The sequence below is a fragment of the Nycticebus coucang genome, chromosome 8, assembly GCF_027406575.1.
Source record: "Nycticebus coucang isolate mNycCou1 chromosome 8, mNycCou1.pri, whole genome shotgun sequence".
Taxonomy (NCBI): domain Eukaryota; kingdom Metazoa; phylum Chordata; class Mammalia; order Primates; family Lorisidae; genus Nycticebus; species Nycticebus coucang.
Genome location: NC_069787.1, coordinates 83,814,801 through 83,838,985, shown reverse-complemented (window position 1 = coordinate 83,838,985; position 24,185 = coordinate 83,814,801). Strand labels below are relative to the sequence as shown.

The 24,185-nt window shown below is 40.4% G+C and overlaps 1 protein-coding gene across 3 annotated transcripts in view; it reads left to right on the top strand.

Annotated features, from left to right (window-relative positions):
* The window catches only part of SCN10A (sodium voltage-gated channel alpha subunit 10), a 96,787-nt gene that overhangs the window by 28,809 nt on the left and 43,793 nt on the right, over positions 1-24,185 (top strand). For 2 of the 3 annotated variants that reach the window (XM_053599687.1, XM_053599686.1), the window contains exons 10-14: positions 582-752; positions 5,760-6,062; positions 8,968-9,079; positions 13,869-14,107; positions 17,123-17,296. In XM_053599687.1, the coding sequence (XP_053455662.1) occupies positions 582-752; positions 5,760-6,062; positions 8,968-9,079; positions 13,869-14,107; positions 17,123-17,296 (999 nt within the window). The remainder of the gene's footprint in view (positions 1-581; positions 753-5,759; positions 6,063-8,967; positions 9,080-13,868; positions 14,108-17,122; positions 17,297-24,185) is intronic. The other variant, XM_053599688.1, reaches the window with a different exon arrangement.

Genomic DNA, 24,185 nt, shown 5'->3' with positions numbered 1-24,185 from the left:
CTGTAGGAGGATTTGTGTCTCACTTCAAGAACTATCTTAGGTCAGGTTTTCTTTAAAAAGAACCTTCATAATGATTATTGTGCAAGTGATTTATTGAGGGTGTGCTCTCAGGTGGAAGTGAGTGAAGGAAACAGGAAGTGGAACTAAACAAGAAGTGGTCTCAGCTGAAGACTAGCTTCATCCTGATCCCAAGGGGAGCTCTGGAGCATGACTTGTACCACATTAGCCCTACCTTGAGACAAGGGATCTGGCCTTTCATACCCCCATACCTACCCCAGGAGGTAGAAATCTTCTACAGAATGCTACAGGTATGAGCCATTAGCAGCTATCATGCAAGCAGCCTCAGGGTGGAAAGATGTGCAGACCTGGTAAAGGGGACATGAGTAGTGCCTCAACAGAGAGCTATAGGGTCTGAGTGAGGGAGGTGTTACAGCAGTGGCTGTTCTTGCCATATTTTAATCCCACACCACTCAGGTCCCAGCCTTTGATCTCTGTTTCAGACCCCTCACATCCAAGCTGGGGGCACCTTTACGCTAAGCCCAAATAGGTACTTTTGGTGCCAACTGGTGATCTCTTTTCAGGTGCTGGCAGCACTGAGGATTGACACAGCCTCTCTCCATTCCCACAATGAATCAACTTTAATGTCCAAAAATGCCAATGAAAGAAAGCGCAGAATGAAGTCAAGAATCTCACAGGGATCTACAGATGACAACAAATCACCCCAACCTGACCCTGACAACCAGCGCAGAATGGTAAGGGGCTCAAGTTCGTACTTTAAATATTACCCAGCTTTGTAGCTGTGATGGACAATGGATTGATGTAGGAAGAAGTTGGTAGCAGAGAGATAGCTAGAGGTACAGAGATTAGGGGGATGTTTTAGTAATCCAGATATCCCTCCCCAATGGTGATCTAAATAGGACAGAAGAATTATTCAAGAGAGAGGATCAAGATTGGGACTGTGAAATGGGGGAAAAGGAGAGAGGAATTCAAAATGCCTCCCAGGTTTCAGAACTGGGCAATTAGAAAAATGCCAGTTCTAATGCCAAGGGAACTAGAAGACGAACCTTTGGTTTTAGGGAAGATGGAAAATGCACATTGAGTATGCTGACCTTGAGGTGTCTGTGGACATCAAAGGTCAGTTTCCCTCCCACATACTCATCAGCAGTTCTAAAGCTAGAGGCTTCTCTGTCTGTGGTACTGAAATTATTCACATTTTTTTTCCTCCTGAAGCATCAAATATTTTTATTTGTTTGTTTTTATCTTTATTGCAAATTTATTTTTGCAAAGGTGACCATAACGCAGGGAAGGGATTTTTGTTTGTTTTTAATAAATACGTTGTAATTGCATATATTTACAGGGTATAATTTCTGACCTCATGCCTCAAGCCCTGTAGCTTAAGCTTTCACCTGTTGTGAGTACAGCAAGCAGATCCCAGCAGTCATCTCTATGACACAGTCCAACCTGGGAATGGCTTCAGTATCTCACCTCAGACCCTGTGAAAATTATGTTTCTCTCATAATGACTTTATTCCTCCAATTCCAAGATTTCCACTCCAAAGTCCCTCACCAAGTTTCCTCCAATACTTTACCACTCCTTGAAAATCCTGAGGACCCCAAATATGCCTTTCTGTAGGCTGAGAGATAGTATCTCCTTTCTGGGTGAGTGGTTCCCACAATAATAGTGTGGAAAAGGAGATCCACATGGCTATTTTTCAGGTCTTCATCTCACTTCCCTCTCAATCTCTTTTTCTATGCTCACCTAAAAGATGTTTTACTTTTTGGCAACACCATCTTTCCAGCCCCCAGATTTGTGTGTCCTTATCCATACACAGACACACTTACATGCCCACAGACCTCAGTGACACACCACACTTCCTCATTTATTTGCATCTGTATCCTTCTCTTTCTTGCTCTGCCTCTTCTGAGCAAGCACCTGGCATGCATGGGGCACAGTTTAGACAATGTTTCAAAGGGAATTTGGCTAGGCCTTTGGCAATCACCAAACAAGATGAATCACAGCTTCCATAAAAATGTCAATGATATGAATTAGGCTTTAATTTTCCCTAGTCAGTCATCTCACACAGATTAGCACCTGGTTGTCCAATAATGGTTTGGTGAATATTCTTTTCTCTCCAGTGAGGATTACCTTCAAAAGGAAAAAAAGAGGAACTGTTTATTGTGCCTGGGATAAAGGGATGACTAAAACATTATCTCTTTCTCAAGGATTTCCACTTGGGGAAGGGAGGAGGCAGATATAAAAACAGGTATAAGTTAAATGCAGTATTAGTGATACATACATAGAAATTTTGGACTAAGAGGAGGAAATGTTCACTCTTATGGGGTGGATGTGTATCAGGAAAAGCTTCCTGGAGGAAGGAATAAGTGAGATAAATAATAAGGAGTAGAGGTTTCTCTAATATTATAATTGAAGACTTGGGAGAGTTTGAGGAAGAGTAATTTCTAGGCATAAAGAATGTATATACGCATGCAAAGACTAGAAGTTGCTGTGTGGGCAGTTCTTCAATGCCAACTGATTAATTGGGGCCCATTCAGGAAGGCATCCCCTTCCTCTTTTCCCAGTTATGTTCATCTGGTGAATAGACTTTAGGTAGTTTTTATATAAAACCATTTTCTGACCATTAGCAATGAGGTAAAGGTTGGGAATTAGACGTAGAAGAGATATAGCAGGGATTTCCAGAAACACACAGGAGACAAGTTGCCCCAGTTGGATGATGTACTTTAAGGCAATTCTAGTGCCTAGACTCAGGCACATTGTCCATCATTTGTTAATAGATTAATTCTGAAAATAACTAGTGGAGAAGGAAGCTCTGGCTATTAAATATGGGACCAAATTTTTCTTTCCAGTTTTTTCTTTTTTTTTTTTGTAGAGACAGAGTCTCACCTTATCGCCCTCAGTAGAGTGCCGTGGCATCACACAGCTCACAGCAACCTCCAAATCCTTGGGCTTAGGCAATTCTCTTACCTCAGCCTCCCGAGTAGCTGGGACTACAGGCACCCGCCACAACGCCCAGCTATTTTTTTGTTGCAGTTTGGCCGGGGCTGGGTTTGAACCCGCCACCCTCGGCATATGGGGCCGGCGCCCTACCCGCTGAGCCACAGGCACCGCCCTCTTTCCGGTTTTTTCATTGGTGTTCTTGGTGCACTAGGGCAAATAACTCAGGTCCCCATCTTTAATATGTATTTTCCATTTCTACTCCTTTGCTTCAAAAGTAGAAAGAATTTGTAGATTTCTATGAGTTTTGTAGTTCTTGGATGTGTATTCTAGGCAAAGACTACCCTATTGATAATACAAGGCTTGCAATAATTATTGCCAAACTGGAATCAAGGAACATTGATTGCAAGCATTGGCTTGCAATAATTATTGCCAAACAATCATTAAGAAAAGAAACTTGGGCTTCTTCCATGACAAACTTAAGACATGAAACTATAAAATTACTAGAAGAAAGTGCAGGGAAACTCTTGAAGAAATCAGTCTGGGCGAATATTTTATGAGGAGGACCCCCCCCCTCTCCCAGACAATTGAAGCAGCTTCAAAAATACACTGCCGGGACCTGATCAAACTAAAAACCTTCGCACAGCTAAGAACACAGTAAGTAAAGCAAGCAGACAGCCCTCAGAATGGGAGAAGATATTTTCAGGGTATGTCTCCAACAAAGGTTTTATAACTAGAATCCACAGAGAACTCAAACATATTAGCAAGAAAAGAACAAGTGATCCCATCTCAGGCTGGGCAAGGGACTTGAAGAGAAACTTCTCTGAAGAAGACAAGTGCATGGCCTACAGACATATGAAAAAATGCTCATCATCCTTAATCATCAAAGAAATGCAAATCAAAACTACTTTAAGATATCATCTAACTCCAGTAAGATTAGCCCATATCACAAAATCCCAAGACCAGAGATGTTGGCATGGATGTGGAGAAAAGGGAATACTTCTACACTGCTGGTGGGAATGCAAATTAATACATTCCTTTTGGAAAGATCTTTGGAGAACACTTAGAGATCTAAACATAGACCTGCCATTCAATCCTAAAATTCCTCTACTGGGTATATAGCCAGAAGACCAAAAATCACATTATAACAAAGATATTTGTACCAGAATGTTTATTGCAGCCCAATTCATAATTGCTAAGTCATGGAAAAAGCCCAAGTGCCCATCAATCCATGAATGGATTAATAAACTGTGGTATATGTACACCATGGAATATTATGCAGCCGTAAAGAAAGATGGAGACTTTACCTCTTTCATGTTTACATGGAGGGAGCTGGAACATATTCTTCTTAGTAAATTATCTCAAGAATGGAAGAAAAAGTATCCAATGTACTCAGCCCTACTATGAAACTAATTTATAGCTTTCATATGAAAGCTATAACCCAATTATAACCTAAGAATATGGGGAAAGGGGAAAGGGAGGGGAAGGGTGGGGGGAGGATGGATAGAGGGAGAGTAATTGGTGGGACCACATCTATGGTGCATCTTACAAGGGTACATGTGAAACTTAGTAAATGTAGAATATAAATGTCTTAACACAATAACTAAGAAAATGTCAGGAAGGCTATGTTAACCAGTTGATGAAAATATGTCAAATGGTCTATAAAACCAGTGTATGGTGCCCCATGATTGCATTGATGTACACAGCTATGATTTAATAATAAATAAATAGAAAAGAAACTTCAGTTCTGTGGTCTAAGGGGTTAAGTAAAGAGACTCCAATTGGCAAGATGCTCCACTTTTGTAGTTTAGTAAATAAAAGAAATTAAGAATGGAGGAATCAAATAGTATAATCAGAGTTTGGTATGAACTCAATGTTTAGAGTTTAGAAATATATGACCTGAGGACAGAATTGATGGTTTGTCATGGTCAAGTTACCACAACAATCATGGGAACTCACTAACCCAGACCACTAACTCTATGGGGCTCTGGACCTATGAATTAGCTCTTTTTCTCTAAGTAAGCCACAGAGTTCCCTCAATGAAAGATTTTGATGGGAAATGTTTATTGATTTGGAAGAATAGCATTATTCTTCTAGGAAATTAGGCTGCAATTCTTCCTTCAATCTCTCCATTGTTGATCTTTCAAAGTTTGCCTCAAGGGATCCTGGAAATTCATTACACTGTAAAGTTCTTATCTCCTTTTTGCAACACAAACTCTCAAACTTATACAGAACAGATCTTATAAGTTGTACAACCTAATTTTCAGACTATGAAGTGCACTCATTCATTCAACAACCACTCATCAAGTTTATTCTTATTGCAGCCCAATTCATAATTGCTAAGTCATATAATTGCAGCAGACCAGCAATGTAGGGAGATATTACACATGTAATAAGTACTAGAATAAGAATAAGCATAGTAGTCTTCTTAGGTCACAACTTTGCATATAGAGATGGGAAGTTAAAACTGCTTTGTCTAGCCCTGTGGCCAAAGGCTAGCTAACAGCTGACTCATCCAGGTAACCAGGTTGTCCTCTGGCATATTTTTGGCCATGAAGGCCTACTTGCACTCTGTATTCTCTTCTCTCTTGTGGCCTTTCCCCCAGGTTCCCTTTTCCCTGTTACCTTTCCATGTCCACCTAACATGTCCCTTAGATATCTGTGCCTTTATTTAGCCTCTGGAAGTTCATGAGAATAAGGGAAGGGAAATGGGAGTGAGTGGAAGGAACTACTTAGATCTAGATTTGGCAGAGGACTATATTCCAACCTGCCTTCTCTCCTGTTCCTTTGGGGCAATCAATGCCCAGTCTTTCTTAGGCCTCACCTCTGGAAGGCGCCGGACTAGCCATGGCAGTGTGTTCCATTTCCGGGGTCCAGGCCAAGATCTCTCACTTCCTGATGGAGTCACAGATGATGGAGTTGTTCCTGGAGACCATGAAAGCCATCAAGGCTCCCTGCTACTGGGTGGGGGTGCTGGCCAGCAAGGGCCTCTTGGGCCCCTCCCTCAGAGCCCACTGCCTCAAGCCCCCAATTCTGTGTCCAAGCATGGAGAAGATGGACACCTCACACTGTCCACTAGTGACCTTGACCCTGTAGCCATTGAAGTCCCGGTAAGTTTGTGAATCCTCCAGACTCTCTCAAGCTACCTTCTAGCTACAGGCTATGGGCCAAAAAGCCCTGAGTGTCATCAATGAAAAGGCTCTTTAGCCATCATTCTATTCAATACCTCGCAACCTATTGCCACTTTACAGACTGGGCTGTGAGACCTGAGAGAGATTGAGTTGACCTCAGGTTTACTGTGCAATACAGTGATGCAGATTATTTTTCATTTGACTCCATATTTCTTCTCAGTTTTTTTTCTTTCCCCACTCATCATCACTGCTTTAGAGCTTGACCTTCTTGGTCTCTAAATGAGTATGAGAAATACTGAAGGCCTTTCTCTTCCTGCCTTTAATTCTGTACAAACTACCCTAGGTTGGGCAAATGGAACCCAGAAAAATTCTGAGAAGGTCTCAGGACATATCTTAGTAGAAGCAAGATGTCCCTTCCTTTATTTAAAGAAGAAATAGCTTGCCACAATGCCCAAATTGGGGAACAGTGACTAACTGGCCAGCACTCTAATAGAATAATTGCAGAGTGCAATGGAAAAACAGAGACTCCTCCTTGGATTGGGAGCTGTAATTTAACTTACGCTCTCCATCCTGTTTCCATAACGATGCTTCTAGGGTTTTTCATTTGCCCTCTCTGGCTTGCCAGGGATACAGAAAAATTTGGAAACAGAATTGTAAAGAGAATGATATGTGGTTCTATATAACTCAGATAAGTCTTTCAGAGTAGCCTTGATTTGATGCCATATGATTCAAGGTCCTAGCAAGAAACAGATGGACTACTCCAATGGGCAGGAGGGGAGAGTTTAATAAAATATTTACAGAGGCATAGGCTAGACTTAGGGAACTAAGGGACAGTAAATCATCTGCAGACCAGCAATGTAGGGAGATATTACACATGTAATCTGAAGGGGTAAAAGGAAGGCAGAATCAGAATGCAGCAGGAGCTGTAGCCATGTGTCAGTGGTTTCCTGATAGAGCTGGTTATCTCAGGTAGAGGGGAACAGCTGCTACCCAGTCAAGACCCAGCATGGAAGAAGCCAAGGGGTAAATGCCTAACTTATATCTCCTTCCATTCTCAGCTGTCCTGACTACAACTCCTATTGGCTGAATTTGATAGAACTGCAGAGTGAGGGTGGTGCATTCTGTACAAGGCACAGAGCAGGGCAGAGAGGGTGGAGAGTAAGTGTCAAGGGCAAACAGAGAATCATTGAAAGAAGTCTGAAAGTCAAAGCCAGCTTGCAGGGCTCTATGGGAGCTGCCTAACTGTAGGCATTTGTGCCTCTCTTGTGACGGGCCCCCACCCTTTTTTAACTATTCCCAAGATTGTCATATTTCTAGCTATTCTGAACTTGAATCATTCTAGTTAAATCATGCTGGGGAAATATTAACTCTTTAAGCCCTTCCATGTTGCATGGGTTTCAGGTTATGCCATTTACCAACTGAATCACCTTTAGCAGGTCTCTTAAATTTCCCAAGCTTCCTTGTCTCAACTTGTAAAAAGGTTTATAATCAGATGAAGGGTTAAATAAACTAATAAAATGCCTTCATTTTTATACGTGTGTGACAAATGACAACAAGTAGTAGCTACTAGTATCATTTGCTGAGTCCTCATGGTTAGAAACTTTCTAAACTTTTCTTACATTCATTAAGTGTTTACAGTATACCTAGGAACTTCACTAATGGTAGGTACATGATAAATGCTTATTGAATTTGAACTCTGAATGGTTTCTGCAGTGCTGAATCAGCTGCTGTGGGCCTTGGACTCCTCAAGCTCAGGACTACAGTTAGGGCCTAACATAGAAGAACCCTAGTTCACAGATGGTGCTGTCACATGGTGGAAGAGGCAAGGGAGCTCTCTGGGGTCTTTTTTATGCACATTAATCCCATCCATAAGAGTCCTACCCTTATGACCTGAACATCATCACCATTAAAAGGCCCCACCTCCAAATAACATCACACCATAGATTTGGATTTCAACATATAAACTCTGGGTAGAACACAAACATTTAATCTATTGAACACAAGTAATGCTACACAATCAAGACACACAAATATTCCCTGAAGAAAGAAAGACTGTATGGAACTAGCTATGGGTTATACTTTAGGAAAGAAAATAGGCCTATAAAAAGGGAAGTCAGGGAAGTTCACTGTGGAATAGGAACTCGATGTAGACATCATGTGCACTACCCAAAGGAAGTCCCATAATGGCTGTGTAGCCCACTGCTCCTACAGCTTCCACAGAACCTTGAGGCAGCCCTGTCCCCACCCTGGTGTCCAGGTTTCTTTCTGGAGTTTGCAGAGCATCAGGTGACCCCAGGTCACCACATTAGCAACCAACCTGGGCTCTGGTTCTGTCCCAGCTCTATGTTCTGTTCCTCCTGCCTGAGCTCTTACCCCTAGTTCAAGCACCAGCCCTGTTTCCTCTGATCTTCCTTCAGAGCATCATAGCTTTACTGGGAAACTCACAAATATAGTCATGAGCCTATAGTCATTTTAGTCAAAGGTGGGCCACATACACACATATATGATGGTGGCCCAGGATTATAATGCCATATTTTTACTATTTCTTGTCTACAATTATATATGTTTGGATACACAAATACTTCTCATTGTGTTACAGTTGCCTATGGTATTCAATACATCAACATGCAATACAAGTTTGTAGCCTAGGAGCAATAAACATGCAGCCTAGCTGTGTGGTAGGATACATCACCTAAGCTTGTATAAAAACACTCTATGATGTTCCACAACAACACAATCACCTAATGATGCCCTTTTCAGAACATATCCCATTGTTAAGTGACACGTGACTTTATGTGAGACTGGCCCATACAAGGTCGAATGGTCTATCTTTGCTACTGAAGACTTCAGGTTGGGTGAGTGTCCTGACTCTGTGTCTCAGCAGGCTTTTGATGCAGAACAGAAGAAGACTTTCTTGTCAGCAGAATACTTGGATGAACCTTTCCGAGCCCAAAGGGCAATGAGTGTTGTCAGTATCATAACCTCTGTCCTTGAAGGTAAGTGCTTCTCATTGGAACATCCACCTACTGTGACATTGTGGGTCTCCATGTGAGTAGCACCGGCTAGGGAATGTCCCATATCTGTGTCCTGGGGTCCTAAACACTCCTCCTTTTCATGCTCCAAACCCCATTGTCCTTTATCAAAGTAGTTTTTATGTACATAATTTTTCAAAACCAAAAGAATCAATAATTAAATGCTCTAGTTCATCTGCTTTTGTATGTATTTATGAAACTAGATTTTTAAAATTAATCTAGCAGTCACCAGGGAATTTCAAACCATCTCTCAGGTATGCAAGAAATTTAACTGCCTTTAATTTTCTAACATGGCAAATTTATCCTGACATTTTTCATGGCTGTAACTTTCACAGTTGTAACTTAATTTCTGTCTCAAGCCACCATTAAGCTGGAGATTGGAAGGAAGTTTAAATAAATGAATCAGTCCATTCAGCTAAATCTTTGTCAATTCGAGGTTCTGCCCAGGCAGGAATCCATTCAATCTCTACAGGGATGTGTCTAAATTCTAAGCCAACAGGGGGAGGAAGGTGATGGCAATAGGTCATGATCACCTGTCCACACAAGTTCCCAGACAGCATAATTCCATTCTCCTTACCCTGAGCCTGAGGCCTATCCTAATCTAATTTTTATTTTGCCTTAGTTACATCCAGTTATCTATCTATCCCCCTACACAAATCAAATTGTCTTGGGCTAGAAGAGTGGCAAAGGAGCTGAGATGAGAGTGCTGGAGACAAGGTCCTGTGTGCTTTCCTCAAAAAAAGTGTGATAAGCAATAGAAACCCCAAAAATGTTTACAGGATTTGAAAACAGAGCCAATATGCGCTTTACTTTTTAACTTAAGCCAGAAATGGAGAGTGTCAGAGAGAGACCCACATACCAGCATGGCACAGAAACTATAGAGTAGGACTGGCCAGTAATGTACCTGGATCTGAGAAGGGCTGAGGCAACCTCAGAAAGAACCCGGTGGCTCCACAATGGCAGGAGAGTAGCTGGAAGATGACTTTGCCCCAAAGAATTGTATGGAAGGAAACAAGTAGGATTCCAAAAGGGAATCTAGAAAGGCCAAGAGGTAGAGCCATCTTCACAGACCCTCCAACCAGAGATGAGAGGGGAACTATAACTCAAGTAAAATATTTCTGATACTACTCAAACAATGCAATAGTAGCAAACATTGACTTAACAATAACAACAAAAAAGTTCCCATGTTGGGGACTTGAAGTTTAAACTGAATTGAAGTATAGGACTAGGGGAAAACCCTTAACTTACTTTTTTTGCATACCTATGTTTGTGTTTTGAGAAATGGGTACCCATTTCTCAACAGTAGTATGTATAGACTTCCCAATGTTATTTTTCCTCATTGATCATTATTTAATAATCACTATTTATCATGTTAGCATCTATACTTCTAACATTTTTTCATGCTGCACTAGAATTTCACCAAGCTGCTATGCCCACCATTTTTTTTTCTTTATTGTTGGGGATTCATTGAGAGTACAATAAGCCAGATTACACTGATTGCAATTATTAGGTAAAGTCCCTCTTGCAATCATGTCTTGCCCCTTTATTGACCAGGTAAGTTCCTTGGATTTTTTTTCTTTGCCATCATTCATCAAACAGAAAATGTTAAATACACTTTGCTTTTTCATTTATTTCCCCAAACTGTCAAGCTTCCTCCTTCCCTCTCTTTTCATTTACTCACTCATCAACACACATTTGTTTAGCACCTGTTACACATGTGGCATTGCACCAGGTGCTAGGAACTCAGGGGTGAACTTGATATACACTTTACGGAATCTACATCCTAGAACAAGCAGGGAAACACAGATGATAAACAAACAAATACTCAGCTGGTGATAAGAAGTAGGAGAAAAAAACAAAGTAGGGAAGGAGATGGAGAATAGGATGTTGCAAAAAGATTTTTTTCAGACAAGGGGATCGTGGAAGGCCATTCCTTCTAAGGAGACCAGAAATCTGAAAGAAACAAGGAAATCAGACATGTGGGGAGAAAGTTTCACAGGCAGAACTAGCAAATACAATACATTTTGCAAGAATAAAATAGGAATGAACAAAATATGTGCCCTAAACACATCCCAATGTAAGTAAGGCCAAAGAAGGTCTTGGGATGAGTGAGAGGCAACAACAGAGGCAGATGTTAAGAACTCTATTATGGAGCCCAGCTGCCAGGGTGTGCATCCCAGCTCTGCCATTTATGATAAATTACATGACCTTGGAGCTCCATTACCCACTATGTTCCTCAGGGTTCTCTCTTATTAAATACTGAAGATATAATTAAACTTGTGAAGATTAAATGACTGAGGTAAAGCAAACTACTTAGAACCATGACTGGCACAAAGTAAATGCTTATCACATGTTGGTTATGATTATTCTCTGAGATGTAAACTCCAGAGATGTGTCTGTTTTGCTCACAGCTGGAACTCCAATACCTAGAGGAGCAATGCATGGCACATTGTTAGGCACTAAACAAATAGTTGTTGAATCATGCACAGAGATAATATTTGGAGAGTGATGCTAATTTATAATAATGTGAACTAATAAAAAATAATAAAAATGAGGAATAGTCAGATATCTTGGAGTAAGAAAGACTTCCCTTCAGGTGTAGGAAAGAGTAGACTAGGAAGGGTAAGAGAAACAATGGCATTTTAAAGAAAGTCTAGGAAAGGTGAAGACGTCAAAGTTTTCTGAGCATAAGGCACAGAATATTCTCTGGTTCGATGTTTTATCCATTATATCCATGGGATACATTAAGGATATTTCATGCTGTTTGAATTGTAGTAGAATTTAGCAAGGCTACCTCTTTGAGAGTGACTGCACCAGAGAAACTTTGGCCTGAACCAGTAAGAACTTGGAAATTCACAGAGCTCAAGACATGTGAACCATCTATATACTTGGCACACAAACAGATTTGGCAGTGGCACAAACCAGAAGATCAGAAGCAGGATCACAGTAGTAAGCACAACTGTCTCTGTCCTCATGCTTAGCGGGAGAGAAAGAAATGGACAAGTCAGTATGGGAGCACAGAGTGTCTGAAAGGGGAAGTGCAGGGTGCTAGGGGAGAAACAGCAAGTTTAGTCCAGGAGTCAGAGAAGTATTCCAGGCCAAAGGCTGCAAAGCCCCTGAAGCAGAAGAGAGAATAACTTTTGGAGGGAAAAAAAAAAAAAGCCTAAGGTAACTAGAACATAGAGAACATTGAAGAGAAGTTCTCAAAATAAGGACAGAGAGATTAGTGGGGCTAGATCCAAAGAACCTCCTAGACCACATGAAGGATATGGGACTTCATTTTAAGACCAATGAGGTACGACTAAAGGATTGGAGGCAGAGGAGCTACATTTGCATTTTATAAAGGTTACTTAGAGTATTCATGGAGAGGGAAGTTAAGAGGGGAAGTATGTTGGCAGGGAAGCCGGTCAGGAGGAAATTAGGTGCAAGATGGCAGTGCCTAAATTCTGGGATAGTGGCAGTGGGGATGATTGGAAGAGGAAGGATTTGAGAGCTATCAAAGGGGCACAAGTTTCAGGACCTGACGATGCATATGGTCTTCCATAGGCAGCTAAAGGCATCCAAGTGCAGCAACTCATAGAGAGAGGAGGGGTTTCACTGGAGGAAGATAAAAAGGGAAGAACATGAGTTGAGTCTGGGACATGTTGGGTGCTAGGTGCCCTTGACACATCCAGGCCATTGTAACAAATGAGTCTAGAACTTAGAAACAAGGGTGGCCAAGAGGTATGTATTGAAAGCGGTTTGAATATAGACGGTAATTTTGAAAAAGAGCAAGTGGATGGAATGACATAGAATGGATCAAGTAAGAAGGGAAGAAGGCCTGGGACAGAGGTCTAAGAAAACTATAATGTTTAATGGGAAGAAGAGATGGAGCCAGCAGAGGAGAAGGAATGCACAGAAATAGGAGAAGACACAGAAGAATATAAGGCAGAGCCAAGAGTGCACATTTCTTTAGGAAGAATAGAAAGGCCAAGAGAGGCAATGCTGTAGAAAGGTGAGGCAAAACAAAGCTTCAAAAGAATCCAGGAGCTTTGGTCACTCTTTAGATCATTCTCATCGCATGTAAACATGTTTTAGTTACATCTCAATTCTGGGAAAGGTGTGCCTTGACCCCATGCTCTCCTTCGTCTATTGCTCTCTCTGCAGCAAAATTCCTTGCAAGTTGTCTACCCTTAACTTGCTTCACTTTCTCACCCATTTCTCTCTGTAGCCTCAGGAATCTGGCTTTTACTCTTTTCAAATTCAAATCATCTATTTCTAGTCCTCGCCTCATTCTGCCTCTCTCTCATAGCATTTAACACAGTTGAGAATGCTGATGAGAATGGTCTAGACAGGAGAGAAAGGGGTGATGCAGGCCTTGGGGAAGTAAAAAAGGGAGAGGCCCCCCCACAAGGAAAGGTAAGGCTATCTAGGCACTGTGAGGGGATGGAAGCAAAATATGGGGTAGACTTGCAGATGTGTTGGAGGCTTAGTGGTAGGAAAAAGATGAAATAAGAACATTACATTGGTAATGGGCAGTGAATATATGTAAGGTCAGCAATTTGAAGGACTGGATGGGATAGACATTGGGTTGGAGTGGAAGGAGTAAAGGAGCTCAAAAGTTAGGAAATGGTAGCCGGGGGGATGGAGGGCTGAGATCAAGACACTGGAGGTGGTAATTGTTAAAAATAACAAGGTCTAGGGCATAACCACAGGATAGGGGTCCAAGGTGACACATGGCTGACAGTTGTCATTGACCACACCTGTAATGCAGAACTCGAGGAGTCTGAACAGAGGTGCCCACCCTGCTTGACCACCTTGGCTCAGAAGTATCTGATCTGGGAGTGCTGTCCCACATGGGTGAAGCTCAAGACAACTCTCTTCGAGCTTGTGACGGACCCTTTTGCAGAGCTCGCCATCACCTTGTGCATCGTGGTGAACACAGTCTTCATGGCCATGGAGCACCATGGCATGAGCTCTGCCTTTGAAGCCATGCTCCAGATAGGCAACATTGTGAGTGCTCTGCTGCATGGTCATGGCTGGGAGTGGGGATGGGGGGATGCCCCTGTCCATTAATATGTTGACGTAGCTAACTGATAACAGAGCATCAATGTGAGATGTTTGGACACAGGGCTCAGGAGGTCAAGTCTGCAGAACACAGGCTAATCTGGTGGGAAGTGCTTTGAGGTGAATAAGCTCAGGAAAGTGGACCAGGAGAGCCCTGAACTATAGGCAGCTAGTCACCTTTTACAGAACATAGGTCAGCCATTTGAATTCTCTGGATTTTAGTTGCCTTTACCCTGACATGAGGATAAATGTCACTTTCCCATTTAAAGATAATCTATGGATTTGTAAGCTTCCTTCAAGCTTAATTACTTTTATTACTGCAATTATCAGAGGGCATGATTTTCAGTGCTATCACTTAAGGACAGAAAGAGTGGGGGAAGGGAAGAGAAGATAGTGGAGAGGAGGGAACATGGAAACATGTTTACTGTTGTAACAAAAGCATCAGAGAGTCAGAACTTTTCTTTTGCATCTAGTTTAGACATAATGCCACCTTACATGTTCCTCCACTATTTGTAAGCAGTATTTGCTTTTAATAAGATACAATCCATACTCACTTTTACTACATGCCAAAACCAGAATCTAACTCAGAGGAAGAGCAAGTGCCCCCAATCTTGCCCCACCCATAGGAATAATAATAATAATAATAGCCAACTTAATTTGAATACTTGGAATACTTACCCAAGGCTGGACGTGATCTCAGATGCTTCCTATGGATGATCAAATTTTATTTTCATAACAACCCTATATGGTAGGCACTATCATCCCCTTTCACAAATGGAAAGCCCAGGTACAGAAGGCTAAATTAATTTGCCCAAAAATACAGGTGAGTAAGTGACAGCACCAGGATTTGAAGCCAGACAGAGTGGTTCCCAAGCCCACACTTCTTAACCCCTGAGCTAAACTACTTCACAGAACTGCCGTATTATGTGTGTGAGTGTGTGAGCAAGTGGAGGTGGCCTACTTGACCAATGGGAATTCCAGAGGAAAGATGAGTATTCTTCTCTAGAAACCTGCCCCTCCCCCACAATCCAGGCTGTGAAAGGGGTTGCAGTAGATGTCAGGACACTGCAGAATCATCATACCTTATGTTTTGGCAGTGCCTAGGCTAAGAGATTGTGTTCTATTTAAAATTGATGTCAGGAGAAAAAGTGGAAATAGAGGAAGAATGCTTATTTCCAAGAAGTCAGCCTAGACCACAGAGGCCTTTATGGAATAGATCTTTGAGCCCACAACCTCATTTTACAGCTAGAGAAGTTAAAGCAAGAGAGAGAAATAACCTTTGCTAGAGCACAGTGACTTTTTTTTTGTAGTTTTTGGTGGGGCTGGGCTTGAACCCACCACCTCCGGCTTATGGGGCTGGCACCCTACTCCTTTGAGCCATAGGCGCCACCCAGCACAGTGACATTTTTAAAAAGAAAGGAAGCCGTTGCTGCATGTGTTTGGTGCCTGATAAGTCAGGTCAGCAGTCTCCAACCTTTTTTGGCACCAAGGATTGGTTTCATGGAAGACAGTTTTTCCATGAGTGGGGGAGGAAGTGGTTTTGATATGAGTCTGCAAGCAGTTGATATATTATGGTCTCTGTGTGGTTAAATCTCTATGCTAATGATAATCTGTATTTGCAGCCACTCCCCAGTGCTAGCATCACCCACTCCACTCCACCTCAAATCATCAGGTGTTAGATTTTCATAAGGAGTCTGCAACCTAGATCCCTCACGTGCACAGTTTATAGAAGTGTAAAGTCTAATGTCACTATTGATCTGACAAGAGGTGGAGCTCAGGCAGTGATGGCCACGGGGAGCATCTGTAAATATAGATGAAACTCCACTCACCCACCACTCACCTCCTTCTGTGCAGCCTGATTCCTAACAACCCATGGATTGGTGCCAGTCTGCAACCCGGGAGTTAGGGACTGTGGAGTCAGGTGCTTTATGAATGTTACTCTTCATACTCAGCATCACAAAACTGTAAGGTCATCATCACAAAAGAGAGCACTAAGGCTCAGAGAGATTAAGAATCTTGCCCAAGATTGCATAGCTGATACTGGTGTAGCCAGACTTGATCCAGGTCTCTGGAAGATGCAGGACCTCACTCCTCCCCCCACCACACCATACTGCCTTGCCTACAGAGAACACTCATTATAGATACTGTTTGAATTGCATGGTTGCAGTCTTATGGCATTAGATGAGTCACTTAAACTCTTAATCTGTTTTCTTCTCTATAAAAGGGATGCAATCACCTAGGCAGGTGAGAGGTTTGAATGAGAGCATGTGAAGGAAAACCACACTCCCTTCCCTGCTGGTTGTTGTGTGGCCCAAGCCTAGTCCTGGCCTCTCTAAATGTCAGAATTCTGGCCTATTTAAGACAACTAAAGATGCTCAGAACTGAAAAGAATCTTAGAGACTATGTGTGTTGTTCTTGCTAATTATTATTATTTATTCATGAGTTACTATCTGCCAGGTGCTTTGCTAAGAATGCACATTCATTAGTTCATTTTATGCCTGTTATACAGATGAGAAAATCAAAGTACCAAAGGATACATTACTTGTCCAAACTTATGTAAACTAGGGAGTGGGTGAGCTGACATTTTTATCTAGATCTGTGTTGTCCCACAGCCCATGCTTTTTAACTACTGAACCCAACTGACCTGTCATTGACACAATTATACAATAATAATTATCCTAACACCTATCTGCTTACTCTACTCTTCATCACTCATGTGGAAAAAGAGAAATGTGGGTTCTAATGTACATTTCCTGAGCACTGTTCAGAAATGTCTCTGTTCTGGCACATTGACTATTCCTATAACCAATCCTCAGAAGCCCCCAGATAATACAGAAACTGAACAAAAATAAGATGAGAGGATTTGCTATTTTGTAAACAAAACATTTCCTTGTTGCCCTTTCTGTCATTGCTCCAGACCCCCAAAACCCCACTGTGATGAAAACTTGTTTCCATCCCCAGGTCTTTACCATATTTTTCACTGCTGAAATGGTCTTCAAAATCATTGCCTTTGACCCCTACTATTACTTCCAGAAGAAGTGGAATATCTTCGACTGCATCATCGTCACTGTGAGCCTACTGGAGCTGGGCATGGCCAAGAAGGGAAGTCTGTCCGTGCTGCGGACCTTCCGCTTGGTAATGTTTTCTCTTGGCAACTTGAGGACACTCCCAGCCAGATTCAGGGCAGCTCGTCCTTGGGAGCACTGTCTTCAACCCCTACCCCATACCAGTCCCCTTCCTTTCCTGTCCTTGTGGGAGCAAGGCAGGCCATAGCTCCTGGGAGCCTGGAGACTTGGGTGTGTGGTCACAGCTTTATACTGACTCAAAATTGTGATGTGCCTTCTTCTCTCTGGGCCTTAGACCCCTCATCTACACCAAGTTCTCTTATCAAACAACACTTGCAATGATAACCATAACAGCTAACATTTACTGAGCACTTACAATGTTTTGGGCATAGTGCTAAACCCTTGATGTAATGTTCCTCATTTTATGCTGACAACAACCCTGAGAGATAGCTGCTTTTAATATCCCTTTCGGTAGATGAGGGAAACTGAGACACAATGGTTGAACAATGACCCCAAAGTTCCCTAGTTGCCAAGCAAGACAGCCATGGGCTTGCAGTTCAAATCCAAGTTGCCTGTCTCCAGAGTCCCAGCTTCTTCTTGCTTCAATGGGATCATTCTCTGATTCCTTGGTGCCCTAAATCACAGCCCCAATATCTCATACACACCCCAAAGTTATCTCCAACTAGCCTCATGTGCTACACAGGCCCGTCTCCAAACTCAGCTCCAGGACACCCTCTACAGGAGAATTTCCCCTACTCAAGTCTCTCATGTCCCATTGCCCCACAGGCTACCCACTTATCTGAGCCACATTTGTCAGCCAAATCTGTCAGATTCCCAGGAGGACAGTCAGGCGTCACTGAGTTCTCCCAAGTCCACAAGCCATCTGGAGGAAGTTTGGTGTGGAGAGGCAAGAGACCTGAAGAAATGTCATCACTTTAATTAGCACAAGCCCCTGGTCTTCAGAATCCTCTCGGTGTCAACTGGGACTCCAGTGTCTAGTTTTGGAGAGAGGTGATAAAGTAAAGGAGAGAGTTCCCACAATCCCACCAAATGCCAGCTGAAAGGTTCTGACAAGTGCTGGGCAATCCAGAGGTTGAAGGGGCCACGTGGCGCAGGGAGCAGTAAGACGCTGGGACAGAAGGTGTGCTTGGGGCCCTACTCAGGGCCCCATGAGCCCTGGACTTGGTTTAACTGGATTGGGGGTGGCAAACTTAAATGCCTCCAGGAAATGAAATAGAACTGGCCAAGGAAGAGATTTTGGCACTGGATATTTGCCTCAGGTAAACAGGCAGAGTAGACTCAGTCCCATCTGGGCAGACCCAACACTACACACAACTCCAGGGAGGAAGATTTACATAGAAATCAGTGAGACTTATGCCAGGGAGGTGGCCTGTCCATTATTGTCAGAGTTTACAAGTTGGTTGACTGTCAGTTTAGATGCCTTGTCATCATTTTATGTCAAATTTACAAAGGCTCGAATCCAGGAAAAGCTCTATTATTATTGTCAGACTGTATTAAAATATAAACTCATTACCTGAGTTTACAATTTCCCATTAAAAAACAGAAATCCCAACTTTTATGCAAATATTTTAATATTTGCTACTAATTCAATTTTTAAATAAACACTCTAAATGTCAAATGTAGCAAGTTCCAAAACACATCTGCGCCATAAACCACAGGTGGATGGCATCTGCCTGAGCTAATGCTGCCCTCACCATCCCAGGAAGGAGAAGGGCAGAAGCCTGCAGGATTCTTTATCCACAGCCTGGAAAGTTAGAAGACCAGAATTCAACCATATTCTTAGAAGGACAGATTTCTCTAAGTATCTAGAAAATTATGACAAGGCATCTAAACCAACAGTCAATATAAGACCTCTATGCACAGTCATCAAGGGAGCAAAATTCCACAACTCCTATAAAACCTACCAAACCTCTTGGGCAAATAGAAGCTTGATGCTTTAAGGTCTATGTGATACTTCTGTTCTCCAAAGTCAAAAGTCTCAACCAAAAATAGGCAGGTTTAGATAGAGAGCAAAAGTAACCTACACAAAAAAATCGCAAGCCAAGATAAAGGATTAAAAGAAAATATTTTCAATTGCGTTAGTTCTAAGAATATTAATGTGTAAAAGATGTGTTTGAGAATAACATTTTATCATTAATAAATAAAGCAATTACTTAAAAAAAAATAGGCAGGTTTACTTTACAGTGTGGTCCTACAGAATTCTCCAGATGTATGCCCCCTCCATCCCCATATTTCTGATCTTAACATGCTGACCAATTCACAATTCCCTAATCACACCCACCAACTGCACACTTTCTTGGAGTCTATTCTTCTTCCCTCATACCTGGCTTAGATGTCATGGTCCATCCATATTATTACATCCTTGAAAATAAACTCAATCACCTTTCCGCTATTCCCCCTTGCTTTTTTTATGTTTAGCAAAACCCAACCTAGAGTTGAAGTCATATATTTCTCTCTGCCATGCCTGAACCTGAGCTGTGGGCATTACTAGAGAAAAATCACACAGCCTATCTGGTCAGTTTCATGGTTTTGACTTTATTTTTCAGGGCAGTTTTACATTTTAAAAAAATTTCAGCAAATAGTACAGAAAGCTTTCCTAAACCACCCCACCCAAAACACACACACACACGTACTTTTCCCTATTATCAACAGTCCTTATGTTAGGACTTTATTACAAGTAACTTTTTAATGCTTTCCCATTGCTCTGAGAATGAAATCCAGAGTCCTTACGATGGTGTACAAAGTTTTGCAAAATCAGACCCTGTCCATTTCTCCAAACAATCTCTTCTTGCCCACTTTGCTCTAAGCCAGAAAGGCCTGTTCCCTCTTCCCCATACATAATAGAGCTTTTCCTGGATTCGAGACTTTGTAAATTTGACATAAAGTATGCATACTATACTTTTATCTTTTAAGGATCTATATCACCTGTACTTATGTCACCTCTAGTCTTCACTTAGCTCACTCTCAACCTCTGAGTTCAACTTTCATGTCACCTTCTTCAAGAGAACCTCCTCAAACATATTATCTAAAGCTGGATTCTCTCATACAATTAATGTTTTTCCCAGTTTACAATTATTCTCCTATTCCATAAGGCAAGAACCAGGTTTTCCTTCTTTACCTTCTGTTCCAATGACTTAGCAGAAGGCCCAGCACATATGTAAGGAAGATGGTAAACACTTGTTGATTTTCTAAAGGAAGGAAAGAATGAAAGCAGAGTGGAAGGAAGAAGGAAGAAATAAAAATTCCACATCTTCCATGTCCTGTTTTTTCCTTCATCTGGAAAAGATAGCATCACTTCTCTTCCCATCTTTAAGGCCTTGCTCCATTTGCTCCATTAGTCCACTGGTCTATCCTTGTGCCAATAGCACAAACTTAATTATTACAACTTTGAATTTGTCTGTGTATGTAGGTCAAATTATTCACCTTGTTTTGTTCAAGAATATTTTGGCCTGCACACTTTCATGCTCACTTTAGAATCAGCTTGACAAGTTACATACGCACATACACACATAACTCTTGTTTCTTACCATTTGAACCATTATAATCTGTAAGTCAGTTTGGGAGGAAATGACATTATGCAGTCTTCTGATCTGTGAAGATAGTATATTCTCCACTCATTTCAGTCTTTCAATAGTGTTTTATAATTGTTCCATAAAGTTTTTATAATTCTTTCCATAAGGATTCTTGCATATCTATTTAAATCTCTTTCTGGCTAGCATTTTGATAGTTAATATTTTTATATCCAAAAATGTCTGTTATTACTTTTAATGATTTATTCATATCTTTTAAATTCTGAACAAAGTCATATCATGTGTAAATAATGAGTTTTGTTTCTTCTCTTCTAATCCTTAATATCATTTGGTTCTTCTTACTACATTACTGTGCTAGTTAAGGCATCCAGTACACTCCTGAAAAGAAGTGTTGGTGGCAGGCATTCTTACCATTTTCCTGGTGCCAAGGAGAAGGCTTTCAAAATTTTCACCAAGCCTCATGGCAGGCTTTTGTGAGGATAAAAAACCATTATCAGTTTAAGAAGTTCTTTTTTGTTAAGAATACGTATCATGAACGGATGTTTAATTTGATCAGACAGTAATTCTGCATGTATTAAGATAATCACGTGATTTTCTCCTTTAATCTGTTAAAGTGATGAATTATATTAATTGATTTTCAAATGTTAAATCTACTTTGAATTAGATTTATATTAGATCGATTAGATAAGTAAATCGATCCAACTTAATTGTGCATTTTTAATAAATTTGAAGATTCAGTTTGCTAATAATTTGCTTAAGATTTTTTACATCCATATTGATGAGTAGCATTTGACCCCTAATTTTCCTCATTTGCAATGCCCTTGCTAGGTTTTGATATCAAAGTATCAAGGTTATGCTAATATTTATAAGAAGAGATGAAGGATATTTCTCTTTTGAGTAAAATTGAAATTCTTTGGTGGAATTCCCTAGTGAAGCCATCTTCAGGTCAGCATTTTTCACTACTGATTTAATTTTCTTAATGGCTAGGAAACTAGTCAGGTCTTCTATTTTTCAAATTGATGTTTGTTAAGTTATACTTTTCCAAGAATTTTCCTTCTTATCTAAATTTTTAAGTTTATTGACATAAAGTGTGCATACCAGGCTTTTATCTTTTATGGATCTATATCACCTCTACTTATGTCACCTTTTTCCTCCTTAATAGTAATGACTTACACTTTCTCTCATCATTTTTCATCAGTCTTGCCAAAGATCATCAATTTAATTCGGTCTTTCAAAGAACCAATTTTTAGCTGCTGATCTTCTCTTTGTCATTGATGTTTTACTTTTTTAATTAATCCTGCATCGTATCTTAATTGCATCCTCCATTCTATATACTTTGTTCTTTTATATCTTCTTAAGATGGAATTGTCAGCCTATTTTCTTTCCCAATATAATTATTTAAAACTTTAATTTCCTTCTAAAAACTAGCTAATTTCAACTTTGATTTATTCCTTGATTTAAAGGTTAGACACATGGCTTTTTATTTCAAAACATATGTGGTATTTCTAGTTACCCTCATGCCATTCAGTTCTAGCTCAATTGTATTACAGTCAGAGAATATATGCTGTATTATTTTAATGCTTTGAAATTTATCGATAATTCCCTTGTGGTGTAGTATATTGAAAATGCTCCTTATATACTTGAAAAGAATACATTTTCTACAGTTGTAGGGTACAATATTCTTCATATAACTATCAGGTGGAGAAAGTTGGCTGTGTGATGCAGATATTCTATATCCTTGCTTATTACTTGCTCTAGCAATCACTGACAGGATGGTGTATAAAATATCTGTCACTATGATTATGGCGTGGTTTGTTTCTCCTGTGGTTCTGTCTTGAGGCTGTATTATTAAATGCATACATATTTTAAGTTGGTGTAACTTCCTGGTAAAGTGAAACTTACAGCATTGAGATTGACCTTTATCTTTAGAAATGCTTTTTTGCCTTAAAAAGATCCCTTTTGCCCAATATTTATTAAATAATCCTACTTTTTTCTGGTTTATAATTTGCCAAATATATTTTTATACAAACATTTACTCACACTCTTTGTGTTTCCTTGGGGTTTTTATATGTCTCTTGCAAACAGCACACAGATTTTGATTCTTATTCAGTTCTGACAATCCTGACAATCCTATCTTTGTCTTTTAGCCAATATGTTTAGTGTGCTTACTGTGCAGCGAATACTATCTACCACTAGATTTGAGGCTTTCTGTTTGCTTCACCTATGCTGACTCTTGTGCTTGCTCTCTCTCTCTTGATTTATATTATTTATTTTTCCTAGTCTAATTCCACCCCCTTTACTAATTTGGAAACTAAATACTGCTTTTATTCTGTGAATAATTACCGTTGAAGTTATAACATAAGTAGCTAGTTTAAACTTAAAAGTTAGCTAAATAAAGTCTTCACCTTCCTTTGGGACAACTTTTCATTTTAGTTATCTCTTCCCAACTTATTCTTGTGCTAAGTATTTTAATTTTATCTTGTTTTTAAAAGTTTTTCAATCAATTAATAATAAATAATGCTAGCTGTTGTACCAAAAAAAAAAAAAGTCCCCAAAACTCAGTGTCTTAACCCAATAAATGTTTATCTCTTACTCTTACTTACTGATGCAAGCCAGGAAGCTCTGGGTGGAACTCTTAAAAAGTGACTTTGCCACATCTGAAGAAGACCTGTAGAGCCTTTTGAGTTTGCCTCCTGCTGTGGAAAACTGAGAATCCAAGATCTGTTTGGATTAAAGATTAAACAGTTAAAGATTTTTTTTTTCTGTTAGAGATCATGATTTGTTTTGCAATATAATTTTTCCAAATATTTAGATGGCTTCAGATCTTTCTTGTCCTACACACTCAAAGTGTTTTTTTTTTTTTAAATTAAGTTCCAATTCTTTATTTCTTTGCTTTCCTTTCTCCATGCCTGTCTTGCTCAAGAGAAATCATGGCTATGCCATTACTATAATCTCTACCTAAGATTTGCTTCATTTCATTGGAATATTTAACTAGTCTTCAACATTTGAAAACTTATTTCCATTGCTTACTCTTTGGGACCTAGAAGCAGTACATTTGCCAAAATCTTCAAAGCTCTAAACTTCTGGTCTATTTTCTTTTATTTCTTGCAAACAATAACAATTTTTCCTAGGTTTATCTCTCTCTTATACTCTCTTAACAAACATAACCCAATTAAATTTACATACAATACTAAGGTTTTACTAACCATTCCCCTAGGGCTGCTTGTTCGTAAGGCTCATGATCTTCCCCAGAATTATTGCAAACAATATTTTTGCCACTGAATAACACATATCCTCGTTTTCCAAGGCTCCTTATAGTAGTTTCCTTGTCCACCACAGGATCACTAAGCCACTGCCCCATGTTTGATACCTTTGAAATAGCAATAGCCCAATACCTCTTCTAAATGT